A 14,981-nucleotide genomic window follows, 5' to 3' on the forward strand; every position below is an offset into this window, starting at 1 on the left:
CCTCTCTCCCCTCATCCCGACCGCTCCAGCCCGGGGCAGGAACGGCGGGCACTGCATGGCGGCTGTGCCCAGCCAGCCCCAGGCAGCTGTGGGCTCAGAGCTGCACTGCAAGAGACAGGCACTACAAAATAGGGACACGTTTATTTAAAAAATAGCAATGAGGCCAGCCCTGACATCACACAAATATTTACACCCAGAGCTGCGAGGGCACCCGAGGGGACGTGACGGAGCCAGGTCACCCCGGCTCAGCTCAGTCAATGCTCAGCCTCTCGTGGTTCTCCCACAGCCACGTGTGGTACACGTTCAACTTGTGGTCCTGTGGCTGCACCTGAAACACAGGGAAAATGTCAAGTATTTACTCAAACGCCTTAAAAATCTCATTGTTCCAACACTGAGTGCTGGTTTCCAGCGCCAGGGGTCATGGGCACAGGTGGGATGCTGAAGGACCCCAGAGCAGCACCCACCTCCTTCCACTCGTTGACACAGAAGATTCTGTAGGAGTCGTTGCCGTACTTGCCGATGCCGTGCAGCTCGATGGGGTAACGCCACGCCTTGCTCAGGTACTCACCTGCAGCACAGCACTCAGCAGCCACGCTCACCCTGCCCTCACTGCTGCACACCTTGCTCAGGTGCACTAAACAACCCACCCAACACAGGAGAATCCACAGAGCAGCACTTGGATCAAAGCTGGCTGTCTTTGGCAGCACAACCAGGATTGTTCCAGACGAGGAAAACCCACCTGAGAACCTGATGATGGTTTTGGCTCTGAGTTCATAGAGCCCCAGAGGTTTGAGCAGCTCTGACATCTCTTTCCAGTCTGCAGCCCTGGCTACCTCAGGAGAAGGATACTTCTTCAGGAACTCCCAGAGCACTGGAATGGCCATTTTCCCTGGTGAAAGAATCCCGTGAGCAGGAGGCTGGGATGGAGTTCTCCTTCTGGACTATCCATGTCCTCTCTCAAGTGAGCTTTTCCAAGGCAGGGTACCAACTAAGGATTATTATTTCACAGTGACACAAGTTAAAATAAATAGATTCTTTCCTTAATGCCATTAAAACTGGCAGCAGTTTCAGCTCTGTAACACCTCCCAACCTTTACACACCTACTCCTGCTACTCTACTCACCTGCAGTTTTGTTGAGAAATATGGTGGCAATGAGAAGCTTCCATGGATCATGGAAGAGCGTTTCTTGGATAAGATTGAAAGGAGAACGTGGAGGAGTCCATTTTCTGAGGGCCTTCCTTCTGGGTGGGTTGGGGGCTGCACAGGAGCAAGACAAGAACATTTATTAGTCAGGAATAGATGGCTTTACCTGTTAAAAAAAAAAAAAAAAAAAAAAAAAAAAAAAAGTGACAACCTCTGAAGTGTTTTTGTGGAGGCACTGTGCACAGATGCAGCCACAGCAGCTCCCACCTCCTTTGCAGGGCTGCAGGGGACTGTGTCCCCCTGGCACAGCTGCAGCCAGGGCTGAGCTGTGAGGAATGTTCCACATCATCCCTTGATGCTGCCCCATCCTATCCCTTCCCCATTAAAACAAAACAAAACAAAAAAAAAGTATTTCCCTAAGTGCAATACCTTCTTTGTTGTATTTACTGGAAAAATATGGACTCGTTTTCCTCCTATCCACTTGTGTTCTTGGGACAGACTCTTCTGTAAAGAAATAAAACTTCAGCATTAGGAAAATGACAAATATTTTGCTGTCATGTTTCACACACCATTTCTGCTTTATGCCATGAGGGAAACAGAAGGAATTCTTCTCAGTACAGAACACAAAGGTACCTTAAATCTCCTCCAGATTATTGTCTGACATTGTACATCTTAAGAGCTTGGCACAGTAAGTTTCAGTTTTGAGTAAGTCTGCAATAATTTAAATGCAGTTGGAATTTAAATGCACACACCTGGTGACACTGTGACTGCTGAGCAGCCTGTCCTGGCCCAGGACTCAGCATCCATCTGGGTGTCAGACTTACCTTTCTGCTGACCCAGATGCTCTGGCTCTGGCAGCATCCCTGTCCCCAGTGCACAGCATTTCTCCTCATGCCTCGCAGCAGGTGTGTCACTGCAGCTTGGTCCCTCCTCGGGCAGGTGGCCCAGCTCCCTCTGTGGCCTCAGCCGTGCCCTGGGCACTCCTGACAGAGCATCACCTGCATCACCCACAGCCTGGCTGCCAGCTCCACCTGTGTCTGTCTGTCTGTGCACGCTCTGCTTCTGAACACACTCGGTCTCCAGGGTGTTAGAGATTCTTCTCTGCCTCTTGCTCTTGGGGTCACCTTGGCTCCTCCTTTCTGAGCCCTTCCCACATCTCCTAGTTTGGACACTTTTCCCATCTGCCCCCTTTCTTCTGATTTTCAAACACTCCTCTGGGTTTGTGTCTTCCATTACTAAATCTGTTCTTTCCACAGTAGATGCAGCATCTTCCAGGTGTCCATTCCCAGCCTGGATGTTCTGAATTCCATTCTGTGCCTGGAGATCCTGCACTTTGCTCTGGCAATCCTCCTTTTCCAGACCAGTCCTCACAGCTCCCGTGCCATATTCCCTCAACCCTGAGCGTGTGCTCCCTCGAGGAGCTGTGAAATCAAAATCTGCTGCTTTCAGTGTTGTCTCTCCAGTTTTCTGCAAATACTCTACAAGTGCTCGTTTTGATCTCAGCTTCTTCCCTTCAGGGCTGTGGTACGAAAGGAAAATAAATTAGACTTTCTCATTCTCCTACTCTTCACTTTAAAATCTTCAATAACACATAAAACAACCCCAAAACAAAGAATAAGATGTCCAGGACGATGTGGGGCACATTTCCGTGGTCGTGCCGAGAAAGGGCACGCAGAGCTCGGTGAGAGCCCAGCCTCACCTGACGAAGTACACGTCGATCCTGCCGGCCGTCCTGCCCGCCCGCCTGCGGCTGCTGACGCGCTGCCAGCGGCGGGGGGCGGCGCTGGGCCCCGCCGGGCCGGGACTGGGGCCGGGCCGCTCCTCCTCCGCCACGCTGGGACTGCAGGGGAAGGAGAGCCCGGGTAAGGCCCCGCTGCCGGGGCAGCTCGGGGACGGGGGCAGGCCTGGGGACGGACCCCACACACCGCCCGCTCTCCGCTGACAGAGCCCCGGACCCGCTCCCGCTCCGCCCTCACCCGCCCGCCGCCATCTCCCGCGCGCCGCTCACGTGACGCTCACGTGACATTCCCGTGACACTCCCGCGCCCCGCCCCGCGCGAGCGTCCCCGCCGGGCTGGCAGCGCCCCCTGGCGGGGCGGCGGACCCGCCGGCCCCGGGCCCAGGCGCGTTGCCGTGGCAGCGGCGGGGCCGGAGAGCGGGACCGGCCGAGCGGGGCGGTGCCGAACCGAGCCCGAGAGATGCGGGCCGCGCTCACCTGGCGCGACAGGGCCGAGCAATGGTGAGCGGCCCCGGGCACAGCCGGCCTCCCGGCCCGTTCCCTGTCCCGGCCCGTTCCCATATCCCGGCCCGCTCCCTGTCCCATATCGCGGCCCGTTCCCTGTCCCGTTCCCTGTCCCGTGTCCCATATCCCGGCCCGTTCCCTGTCCCGTATCCCGGCCCGTTCCCTGTCCCGTTCCCTGTCCCGTATCCCGGCCCGTTCCCTGTCCCATTCCCTGTCCCATATCCCGGCCCGTTCCCTGTCCCGTTCCCTGTCCCGTTCCCTGTCCCGTGTCCCATATCCCGGCCCGTTCCCTGTCCCGTTTCCTGTCCCGTATCCCGTATCCCGTATCCCGTATCCCGTGTCCCGGCCCGCCCGGGCTGGGCTCCTGGCGGGCTCTCTCGGTGTGTGCCAGCCCCGCTCTCGGTGCAGCTGGCCCGGGCTCTCCGCAGCCCCGGATCGCTGCTGCCTCCCGACCCTCCGCTCCTTTGTTTGGTTCCATCAGCATTTACGACCTCGCCTTCAAGCCGGATGGGACCCAGCTGATAATCGCTGCTGGAAACAGGCTGCTGGTAGGGAAACCTCCCTGTGCTCTTCCTTTACAGCTCGACGAGCAGGATTTCTTTGGCATTAACTTATGAATATAACCTATCTGAAATCCCCTTATCTCTGTCACTGCAGCCTCACTGCGACATACATATTAATGCAGGCCGATTCTAAAGTGTTTTGAAGCTTTTTAATATTTCTTACCAAGGTTTAAGCTCTATTTCCAGAAGTAATGAGATTTATGTGATTTGTGTCATCTCGTCCTCTTGTGCCGTGCCCGGGGTTGGAGATGCAGGAGCCGACCCCGTGTCCTGGTAGGGAAGGTGTGGGGACACTCCCTCCAGCTGTTTGTGTGTCCTTAGGGAAGGTGTGGGGACACTCCCTCCAGCTGTTTGTGTGTCCTTAGGGAAGGTGTGGGGACACTCCCTCCAGCTGTTCGTGTGTCCCTAGGGAAGGTGTGGGGACACTCCCTCCAGCTGTTTGTGTGTCCCTAGGGAAGGTGTGGGGACACTCCCTCCAGCTGTTTGTGTGTCCTTAGGGAAGGTGTGGGGACACTCCCTCCAGCTGTTCGTGTGTCCCTAGGGAAGGTGTGGGGACACTCCCTCCAGCTGTTTGTGTGTCCCTAGGGAAGGTGTGGGGACACTCCCTCCAGCTGTTCGTGTGTCCTTAGGGAAGGTGTGGGGACACTCCCTCCAGCTGTTCCTGGTCCCTGGGGCTGCTGCAGGAGCAGAACCCAGCTGCTCACAGCTCCTTTCGGATGGGGCGGGGTAGGGGCTGCAGGAAGGCAAGGATAGGGTGGAGGGATGGTGGATGGGTTGTAGAGATGCAGTTCAGCCCTTCAGGACAGCAGGTGTTATTTTCAGGCTAACAAAATCGTGTATTTACTGATTCTCCCTTGCAGTAATTTATTATGGGTAAACATCAAATGCGCAGAGAGATGTTCTAAGAGCAAGATGTAAAATATAAAAACAAAAGATCAAAAGCCAATAAGATGTAAAACAAGCTGCCAAACAAACTCTTGAAAAATGTCCTTTGTACATGTTATTTTCTAGTACTTACTTCTTTCTTTCTAAGAAGTATCATGTCACGGAAAGCTGCTTCTCTGCTAGAAAATGTTTTTCCTGTATGAACTGTATGAAATCCAAAAAGCAGATGCAAAAGGAAGTGCATAATCTGCTGGCCTTCAGTAATTTTATTCAGTGATTTTATCCCAGCCCTCACACTGGAGGTGTTTTAGGCCAGGTTGGATGGGGCTTGGGGCAGCCTGGTCCAGTGGAAGGTCTCCCTGCTCCATGGCAAAGGCATGAACTGGGTGAGCTTTACAGTGCCTTCCTACCCAAATGTGGGTCTGTGATTCACTGAAGGGTTTTTTGGTGAAGTTCTGTTGTTTGTATGTTTGGATTGTTTTTTTTCTCCCCACTTGAACAGGTGTATGATACTTCTGATGGAACCCTGATTCAGCCTTTGAAAGGACATAAAGACACTGTGTACTGCGTGGCTTATGCCAAAGATGGTAAATAGCACCTTGGGGCATTGCCAGCCTGGTCTGTAAAGTGCATCTCTGCTGTTTGTGATTGCCCAGGGAAAATGGAGAAATGGGGGTGGTTCCAGTCTCAGTGTGGGGGTGCTGGGCTTTGTTCTTTACCAGCTGCTGGGGTTTATTGTCCAGAGGAGGGTGTGAGCTGCTGTGCGGGTGCTAAGATCACCCTGAACCCAAGAGCAGGGGTCCCACTGCCCCTCCCTTTGACCTGGTGTTATATACTGGTGAAATGTATATTCAAGGGCAGTATGAGGAGAAGGCTCACCTCAGAGATTCATGTTTTAAAGACTCATCTGCCTCTGAGTTTTATTCCTGTAGTTCCTCTATCCCAGAGCTTCCTGATCTCCTGATCCTTCACACGTTTCCTGCTCACTGCACTCTGCTTCCCATTCTCTCACTCAGTGGGACTGACTGTGTGGGTTTGGCCCTGGCTGCAGCTGCTGCTGTTTGGGTGCTGGCAGCTCCTGTGACAGTGTACCAGTTTGCTGCCTTCAGTGCCCAGCATGGGGCACTGGAAGGACTGGCTATGGCAGGGCCATGGGAATGCTGCACTGCAGACTCCATGGGGCTGGGGAAGCAGCAGCACACCCAGCACTCACTGCCAGCCCCTTTATTACTTGAGCCTTGTCGAGTTCAAGAACTTCTTGCTCTCTCTTTGATTGAGTATTTGCAGTGAAAGTGATTCTTGTATGTGTGGGATTTAAATTATCTCCAATTCCTAGGCAAGCGTTTCGCATCTGGCTCTGCTGATAAAAGTGTGATAATTTGGACTTCAAAGTTAGAAGGAATTCTGAAGTACACGTAAGTGATGCCATTCAGTTCTGTGCCTCAAAAGCCAGTTTTGATATGCACTGCTGCAATTAAAGAGCACAAGCTGTTAGATTTGGGAGAAGGCTCACTAAGGTCAGAGAAAAGGGGTGATAGAGGAGGGAGGAGGAAAAGAACAGCTGAAGTATCTGAATGAGGCAGGAAAGCAATTAAAGGCATAAAAGGAGGTGGGGAATCCAGAGAAATCTGTGAATTTAGAGGGCTGAAAGAGGACTAGGGCAACTCAGAATAGGTCAGAATAGAATTAAACATAATAATGACCAGTCTTCTAAATAACACAATGACCAGTCTTCTAAAATAATCCAGAATTCTGGTCAAAGGTGGGTTTGGAACTTTTGGTATATTTCAATCATCTGGCTCTGTTTTCAGTCAGCCCTTTGAAGCAAGAACTTCATGTTCTGTTTCCTGGCTGCACATTTATCAGCAGTTGGTTTGTGTTAGCTGGTCACTGCACAGAACCTGCATAAGCACACTTGGTTTAGGATTTGGCTACAACCTTCAGTTATATTTCACAAACCCCAGTTGCTTTAATCTTGATGAAATTCAGTGACTCCTGCTACTTGGAGACAGTTTTTACAAGGTTTATTACTGATTTACTTTACAGCAATAGCAGATTTATTTGATATACTATAAACCAATCCAATTATTTTGGCATCTGCTAAAGCTTTCAGCTCACTTGCTGAAAGTCAGAAAAGGGACATCTAAGAATGATTTATTGAAATCTGATTGTAACTTCATTCTAGGCATAATGACTCTATCCAGTGTGTTTCATACAATCCTCTCACCCACCAGCTGGCATCCTGCTCCTCTGGGGATTTTGGTATGTCTTCTCCCTTGAACTTTTCCACTGAGACAGTGAATTCCATTACAGCTGAGCTAACCACAGACAGGTACAGCTCTGTAACTCCAGGAGAGATGGGACACAAAGCTGAAAGTGATTTAAATCACTTCAGCTCAATGGGAAAATGACAGTGTAGTGAGGGGTCACAGACTCTTGTACTGGAATTTTTTGCAGAGACACCCTCTGTTATTTAGATGGATTTCTTTCCCATTTAATAGTAAATAATATGTATTTGAATGTTGTTCCAGCAGTAGACAATACTTTGATGTCTCTAAAATCCCAGCTGAGTTCTCTGGCAATGTTAGTTTCCAGTCTGAACACTGACACATCCTTACTTGTCATTGGCTTTCTGTTTTCTCTCATCAAGGTTTGTGGTCTCCTGAGCAGAAGTCAGTCTCTAAACATAAAACAAGCTGCAAGATTACTTGCTGTAGGTAGGTTTTAAGGGTTATCTGTGTCATTTAAGTTAGTTTCAATACAAACTATTTAAAGTAAGATGGAAGCTTTTAAAAAAATTTCTTTACCCTCCTTCTTTTTAAGTGTTGGGTTATGCTTGGTCCTACTTATAACTAAATCCTAAAGGCATCAGAGACATATTCTGGTCTTGAGCAGGTGTCTTAGGTTATCTGTCTGCCTGGTCATCTGTCTTGTGCAGCAAAATGAAGTTAGAGGAAAAATAATTGCAATTTTTGTTTGTAGTTCACTCCCTGTCCTTTGGTGTGTTGAGTTGGAGAAGGTATTACATTTGTGGGGAACCTGAGGCAAGGGTTCATTAACTGCTGTCAAGCATCTGACTGAAGAGGAGAGCAGAATAGACCCTGGGGCCCCCCTGGGCTACACCAGACTGTTCAGTTCTGTCTGATCATGTTCCAAATGTGGCTGTTAAAGCATTTTGTTCTACTCCCAGACTGCCATTCCCAGAATGTATCTGACTTAGCACATGGTACAAATGTTGCAAGCTCTAATTTGTAATTTTAGTTCTGTGTATATGCTAAAATGTTCTGGGTGTAGAGTGTGCTGTTGCTATAAATGTGGATTTAGATGCATAAACAAACCACAGCATTGCTGTGCACCTGCCAGAACTCCCTCTTAGAGTTACTTCTATCTGCCATTCCTGTGTGAGTGTGCTGGATGCCATCCTGCCCTCCTGCTGCTTGTTTCTAGTAGTTTACTCTTCAGTATGTTTGTGTTTTCTCAGCTGGACAAATGATGGCCAGTACCTTGCTTTGGGGATGTTCAATGGCATTGTCAGCATAAGGAACAAAAATGGTGATGAGAAAGTGAAAATAGAGAGGCCAGGGGGCTCTTCCTCTCCAATATGGTCAATTTGTTGGAATCCTTCCAGGTAAATAACTTCATCCTTCCTTTTTTAGTGCTGAATAGAGAATCTTTGGCTCATTGATTGCAGAAAGGCTTGATTTTTATCCCTGCTGGAACAGGTTAATGCCATGTGTGTTACTTTCTTTAAGTGATGATATATTGTAGCTTTGGCTTTGCTGCCAGTCTTCAGCTGCTATTCTGGTACTTGTTTCTCTTGCTCTAAGAAATTTGTTAATATATTGCTGTAGAATTACTACTTTGTCATTTTTTTTTCTGGTTTTTTTTTTTTTTTTTTTTTTTTTTTTTTTTTTTTTTTTTTTTTTGGCAGAGATGAACGCAATGACGTTTTAGCTGTGGCAGACTGGGGTCAGAAACTTTCCTTTTACCATCTGAGTGGCAAGCAGGTATGTCTTGGAGAGTTTATTCAAGAGTCACAGGGTATTTTTGGTTCTGTTTTGTGTCCCACAGTCAAAATATTTGTATACTGCTGCTTATTAGTTACATTAAATGTCTTCTGTTTCCCAGCCTTTTATGAGTCTACTTTTTTTAACCTTCCATTACTCAATCAGTTCAGCTGCTCTCTTACAGTTTCTTCCATTAAAGCCCTTACAACACTGCTGACTTCTGTGGCATGGTTCACTGGTTTGTAGAGGAATTCTTTGTGAGTTTTTTATCTGGTTAAAGGGGCTTTGTGAGTTGTTGCCTTCAGGAAAGATGAAACAATCCTTTTGTTAATGTTTTTGATTTTTTTTGTGTTTTATTTTGCCTTGTAGATTGGGAAGGACAGAGTGCTCAGTTTTGACCCGTGCTGCATCAGCTACTTTAGCAAAGGAGAGTATCTGTTGCTGGGAGGCTCAGACAGGCAGGTGTCTCTGTTCACCAGGGATGGAGTACGCCTGGGCACTGTGGGAGAGCAGAGCAGCTGGGTGTGGACCTGCAAAGTTAAACCAGACTCCAACTATGTGGTGAGTAGGGATATGCTAGTTTTTCTAACATTTTCACAGGGAATTTGTTACTTAAAGTAAGATCATACATTTTCAGGTTAGTTCCTTGCACATTCCTACTGTGGCAGTAGAACCTCAGCAGTGTCTAGGGAGATCCTAGAACTGCCCTTGGAATTACAAATATCCCACAAAAGTAAAACCTGAGCTCTAAGAAGGATGTAAGGAGCATAACCCCTTCTCTCTTTGATTAAAAAAGAGGAGGGAAAAATAATTTAAAATATCAGCTAATAACTTCTGGAGTTGACCAAATCTCATTCCATGATGGGAAGAAAATGCCTACAGGGGCAACTGTCAGCCCAAAATGCTGCACTCTGAGTTCTGTACAAGTGGGAAGAGAATTAAAGCAAATTTTTTAAATGAACAAACAAACACACCCCCTTCACAAATGATCTAACCAAAAAGCCAACCAGACAAACCCAAGGCCCCCACCAGCATGGTGGTGTCCATGGGAGGATCAGTCCTTATTCTGCATTGCACCTGTGCTGTGGTTAAATATAAATCAGCTCTGAGTGGTGTGTGTCTGTCCATTGTGCAGAAGGGACGTGGTGTTCATACAAACACCACACATTCTGCCAACTCTCTCCTCTGTAGCAGTGAGCTGCAATGACTCCCTTCTTGTGTCCAGGCAGTGGGGTGTCAGGATGGAACAATCTCCTTCTACCAGCTGATTTTCAGCACTGTCCACGGGCTGTACAAAGATCGCTACGCCTACAGGGACAGCATGACCGACGTCATCGTGCAGCACCTCATCACTGAGCAGAAGGGTAACTCCTCACTGCAGGCAGGCCAGAGCCCTGCAGCCTGCTCTCAGCAGTGTCCATCAGGACACTTGCAATGCACACTGCATGTGCCTGACAGCTGTGGGCACTTGTGCACTCAGACCGTGCAGCACACGCACGAGGAGAGTGCAGGCTTGGGCTGTGCCAGTTCAGCACTGACAAGTTTAATGGAAGATGTGGGGATTGGCAAAGAGACTGGGAGGGACAGGTGCTCTTAAAATAAGGATTTAATCTATGAAAATTAGATAAAATACTGTGTGTTATATTTAGCTTTTGTTTTCCTTACTTGTAACCTCAAGCCTTTGTGCTTATTTTGTTTCTTCATTTCTGCTGGCTTTGTATGGCAAGGATTTGAAGTACTGCTCCAGAATGTGCTGTTCATAGAGGGTGGTAAACTCTGACAGGGATAGTAGATTATGTAGATGCAGAGCAGCAAACATATCTGAGCAGGAACACACTTTGAATTTTAGAGGTGCTCTAGGGAGATGCAAATTCAGTGTATTTGTTCTCTGATTTCTGTATGTTATTTTTGTGTCGGCTTATACTTTATCATTTTGGTGTTTTTTTCTTTCTAGTTAGGATAAAAGGCAGAGAGCTTGTGAAGAAAATTGCAATCTACAAAAACAGATTAGCCATCCAGATGCCAGAGAAAATCCTGATTTACGAGTTGTACTCAGATGACTCTGCAGATATGTATTATCGGGTGAAGGAAAAGATCATAAAGAAATTTGAATGTAACTTGCTGGTGGTGTGTTCAAATCACATTATTTTATGCCAGGTATGTGCCTCAAAAGCTAGAGTAGTCCTGGGGTGTGTTCAGTGTTCCTGGCTGGCAGGACATCTGTGCTGTGGGAGCTGCTGCAGCACCTGCCCACGCTGTCCTGCTGTGGCTCAGGTGACTGGCTCAGTAAAGCAGGCTCTGGAGTGAATTTGATAAATTAGCACAGAATCCAGGGGTGCTTTTGGGTGGGAGAGAACTACTAGAAAAAGATTTGGGGTGTTTGTTTTTGTTTGCTCGTAGGATTGGAAAATCTTAAAGAATTCACCCATTAAATTGAGTATTTGACTTTATGATTTTTAAATGTAAAAGTAGTCACACCTGCTAGTGTAGGTATGAACATCACACATCCGACACAGGTTTTTGTTTTAGACTGTGTTTTATATCTTCCTTTGTCCTTAGGAGAAGAGACTGCAGTGCCTCTCATTTAGTGGAGTCAAGGAACGGGAATGGCTGATGGAATCTCTTATTCGTTACATTAAAGTCATTGGAGGCCCTCCAGGAAGAGAAGGCCTCTTAGTTGGGCTGAAGAATGGTCAGGTAACACATCATGTCTTTCACTGCAAATAAAAGGTGTTCTGTGCACTTAGAGGGACACCTGAGGAGCAGCAGGCTGTTTTACAACTTAGAATTTTATTTGACAGTCTCGTTTTGGGATTAAAAATTAATTACTTCTGTCTTTCACATTCTCTGACAGTAAAATTCATACAAGTATGTTTAACTGTGTCTAGAAGTGTGTGAGTTGTTAGTATCCACTGCCCAAAGTGGAGTTCTCAATGCAGAGAGCAGGTTTGCCTTTAGTGGGGTCAGAGGTGTGTGCAATCCTGATGGGCCCTTTGAGGGTGTGGCTGTTCCCCAGGTGCAGGTGCTGTGATCCATGTGCCTGGTGCAGCTGGAGTGTCCAGCTGGAGCCCAGGGGTACCGACTGGCAGCAGGGACATTGAGATGCCGTGTGCTCTGTGTGTTCCATACTGCTGTGTTAGTGGCATTGTGTAGCTAGTGGGGAATGCAGGATTTATCAGATTTGTGACCTAGAGCTCAGGAGTCCTCAGAGCAGACACGTTCCCTAGTTTTGGTGCAGCTTTTCTCTGGAAAGCCGCACACTGCAGAGCAGAGCTGCCCCCTGCGCAGTCCCAGAGGTGTCTCAGTGGTGTGTGTGCCCAGATCCTGAAGATCTTGGTGGACAATGGGCTGGCCATGGTGCTGCTGAGGCAGGCCACGGCCGTGCGCTGCCTGGACATGAGCGCCTCGCGCAGCAAGCTGGCCGTGGTGGACGAGAACGACACCTGCCTGGTCTACGACATCCGCTCCAAGGAGCTGCTCTTCCAGGTGAGATGCCCCTGCAAGGCCAGGGGAGTGGGCACGCAGCTCTGCAGTGCTGGCCTGCAGAAATTTCTCTAACTCTTCAAGCTGTTAATCACATCTTGTAGAGTTTAACTGTTCTCTTTGTCAGAGCCACCCTCGCAGAGATGGTGGAGTAGGAACAAATGGAAGGAAATGTATGTGAGCAGCAGCTGGATAAAGAGCTCTTAGACATGTGACCTTTTCAGTTTAATTTAGAACTCTGCCTGTTTCCCTCTGAAGCATTACAGTTAATGAGCATTTTAGTTTTATCATTAGTGTGAACAGAATTAAAGCCTAAACATCTTTGTTCCTTGGGTATTCATAGGCTGTAAAAGGAATCATGATAATGCTCTCTTCGTTGGCAGTTTAGCAGTCACTTATTAATGTTGATTAAATGTTTTCAGAACACACTGGGTAGCAAGAATGGAGTGCTGCAAAGATAGGGTCTGCAACTTCCTTTGTGTAATGGACTGAGAAATGATCAATTAAATGTGCTAACTAGCAGTATACTATTGTGGAATTTGGTATTATGTTCTACAGATTGATTGTAGAGATCACTAGTAAATATACATAAAAGGCAAGACAATTATAGCTGAGTATTAAAATGTAAAATATGTCCCTATGAATCTGTTTAGGAATATTCTAGGCTTTAGGATATTGCCAGCTTGACTAATCAGTGTGTGTGTGCACACACCAGGCTGTGGTGGGTCAAACACTCCAGCTGAAGGAGTCATGTTTCTTACCAAAGGTGTGATGACATCAGTTGTAACCCTGAGATTTCTGCTCATTAGGAACCCAATGCTAATAGTGTGGCCTGGAATACCCAGTGTGAGGATATGCTTTGCTTTTCTGGAGGGGGTTACCTCAATATCAAAGCTAGCAACTTCCCTGTCCACCAGCAAAAACTGCAAGGCTTTGTTGTGGGTTACAATGGCTCCAAGATCTTCTGCCTTCATGTTTTCTCCATGTCAGCAGTTGAGGTTCCCCAGGTAATCCTTTAATCTCATTAAGTGTTGCTTTATATCTCATAAACATGAATGTTTAACAAGTGAAGAAGCTTTGCTGAGATTTACTTGTATTTCATTACTAAAATGATTGCACTTCACACTTTCTTCCTTGTTAAGTTACATTGTGTGATCTATTTTATTTTTGTTTCTTTGGCATTAATTAAGCTAACTTCATTTTTGCTGTTGGTAATTGTTGTTTCTGATTCTCCCTTTCTACTTGCAAATGCATATAATCTAGTGTAGTGCAGGCCTTACCTCCTGCAGGATTTTTACTGTGTTCTCTCTGTATAGCTTTTCCCCATTGTAATTTCATTTTTCTTGCACACATCAAATACTGTTTATTGTTGCTTCATCTAGATGTCTTTAGGCAATATTTCAATGGAGTATTTTAGTCTGAATGAATAGTACCTGTGTGGTCTTTATATTCAAAATTTAAGGATTGCCTTCCATAAAATGTTGTTTTCTGTGTCATGAGATGCAGTGGAAGTCAGATTATCAGATATGACAATGATCACACCAGAATGTTGTTCTGTCTGTGTACAAAACTGACATGTTTATTCTCTGGGCAGCTTGTAATGGTTATGATTAGAATATATTTTTTCCCAATGTATGTAGAGAATTTCACTAATATATCTCAATATTGTGCTTTCTGATATGTTTTCTTCTCTGGCAATCCTCAGTCTGCACCCATGTATCAGTATCTGGAAAGGAAAATGTTTAAAGAAGCCTATCAAATTGCATGTTTAGGAGTGACTGATGCTGACTGGAGAGAGCTGGCCATGGAAGCCTTGGAAGGGCTGGAGTTTGAAACTGCTAAAAAGGTAAAGCAGTTATTTACTCTTTAGCAGAAAGCTTGGGTTTGATATTCATATGTGTGTGTGTGTACAATGCCTGTCTTCTGAATGGAATGCAAGTGGTTTGTCTTTAGTGTGTTTAATTCCACAGACACACCAATGGTGTTACAAACTCAGGGCTTTGAGATGAGGTTTAGAACTGCAACCGACTGTATGTGTCCAGATGAATGCCATGTTCTAACTCAGAGCATGGATAGAAACGGGCTGTTCTGGACAGAAATGAGCCATTTGAGCCGTTTGAGCCCGGGGTCTGGCTTGCAGCAGTGCCCACCGGGTGGCAGCACAGGATGCTCACCTGCCTCTGCCCCACCTTCCCTCCTGCTCCACGCTTGCCCTTTCCCCCTGAATGTTTAATGTAGCCTCGCTACAGACGTGGAGATTGCCTGTTCTTTGTTACCTGCCCCCGAGGGTTGGAATTGGAGGTGGGCTGGAGTCATTTCAGCCCTTTCTGTGGGGTGTGCCCTGCTTTGGGAGGGCTCTGTGAGTGGGCACTAGGCTGAAGAACTGAGTTTTCCCTGGCATAAAATACTTCCCTATTTTCTTTCACCACCTCTTCTCAAGTAAGAGAGAGCAAACTGAGTTCAATGTCATGAATATTGTATGAAAGACAAAACATTCTAAAAATACACTGAGAATGGTCTGTAATGATAGGCATCTTTTAATAACAGATTTAAAAAAAAAAAAAAAAGGAAATTAAATGCTTTATTTTTCCTTTTTTTTTTTTTTTTTTTTTTTTTTTTTCATTAAGTGGAGGCATCAGAATAATTCCAGTTTCATGGA

General features: G+C 46.8%; 2 protein-coding genes across 3 annotated transcripts in view; one reads left to right on the forward strand and one right to left on the reverse strand.

Annotated features, from left to right (window-relative positions):
- Positions 1–122: 122 nt before the first annotated feature.
- Positions 123–3,169, reverse strand: MBD4 (methyl-CpG binding domain 4, DNA glycosylase; the record flags this gene model as incomplete). The annotated part of the gene is made up of 8 exons (XM_079317201.1): positions 123–328; positions 465–568; positions 740–889; positions 1,123–1,257; positions 1,573–1,647; positions 1,896–2,662; positions 2,843–2,983; positions 3,120–3,169. 8 exons carry the CDS (start codon positions 3,167–3,169, stop codon positions 251–253), a joined length of 1,500 nt encoding a protein of 499 aa, XP_079173327.1. The 3' UTR covers positions 123–250.
- A 121-nt stretch (positions 3,170–3,290) lies between these two features.
- IFT122 (intraflagellar transport 122) overlaps positions 3,291–14,981 on the forward strand; it is a 28,266-nt gene continuing 16,575 nt past the window's right edge. For both annotated transcript variants that reach the window (XM_079316957.1, XM_079316958.1), the window contains exons 1-15: positions 3,291–3,381; positions 3,866–3,932; positions 5,335–5,419; positions 6,169–6,247; positions 7,018–7,094; positions 7,483–7,549; positions 8,314–8,460; positions 8,764–8,839; positions 9,209–9,400; positions 10,065–10,203; positions 10,794–10,996; positions 11,399–11,536; positions 12,161–12,325; positions 13,132–13,329; positions 14,028–14,168. In XM_079316957.1, the coding sequence (XP_079173083.1) occupies positions 3,341–3,381; positions 3,866–3,932; positions 5,335–5,419; positions 6,169–6,247; positions 7,018–7,094; positions 7,483–7,549; positions 8,314–8,460; positions 8,764–8,839; positions 9,209–9,400; positions 10,065–10,203; positions 10,794–10,996; positions 11,399–11,536; positions 12,161–12,325; positions 13,132–13,329; positions 14,028–14,168 (1,815 nt within the window). In that variant the 5' untranslated portion in view covers positions 3,291–3,340. The remainder of the gene's footprint in view (positions 3,382–3,865; positions 3,933–5,334; positions 5,420–6,168; positions 6,248–7,017; positions 7,095–7,482; positions 7,550–8,313; positions 8,461–8,763; positions 8,840–9,208; positions 9,401–10,064; positions 10,204–10,793; positions 10,997–11,398; positions 11,537–12,160; positions 12,326–13,131; positions 13,330–14,027; positions 14,169–14,981) is intronic.

The sequence above is a fragment of the Erithacus rubecula genome (genome assembly GCF_903797595.1).
Source record: "Erithacus rubecula genome assembly, chromosome: 13".
Lineage (NCBI taxonomy): Eukaryota > Metazoa > Chordata > Aves > Passeriformes > Muscicapidae > Erithacus > Erithacus rubecula.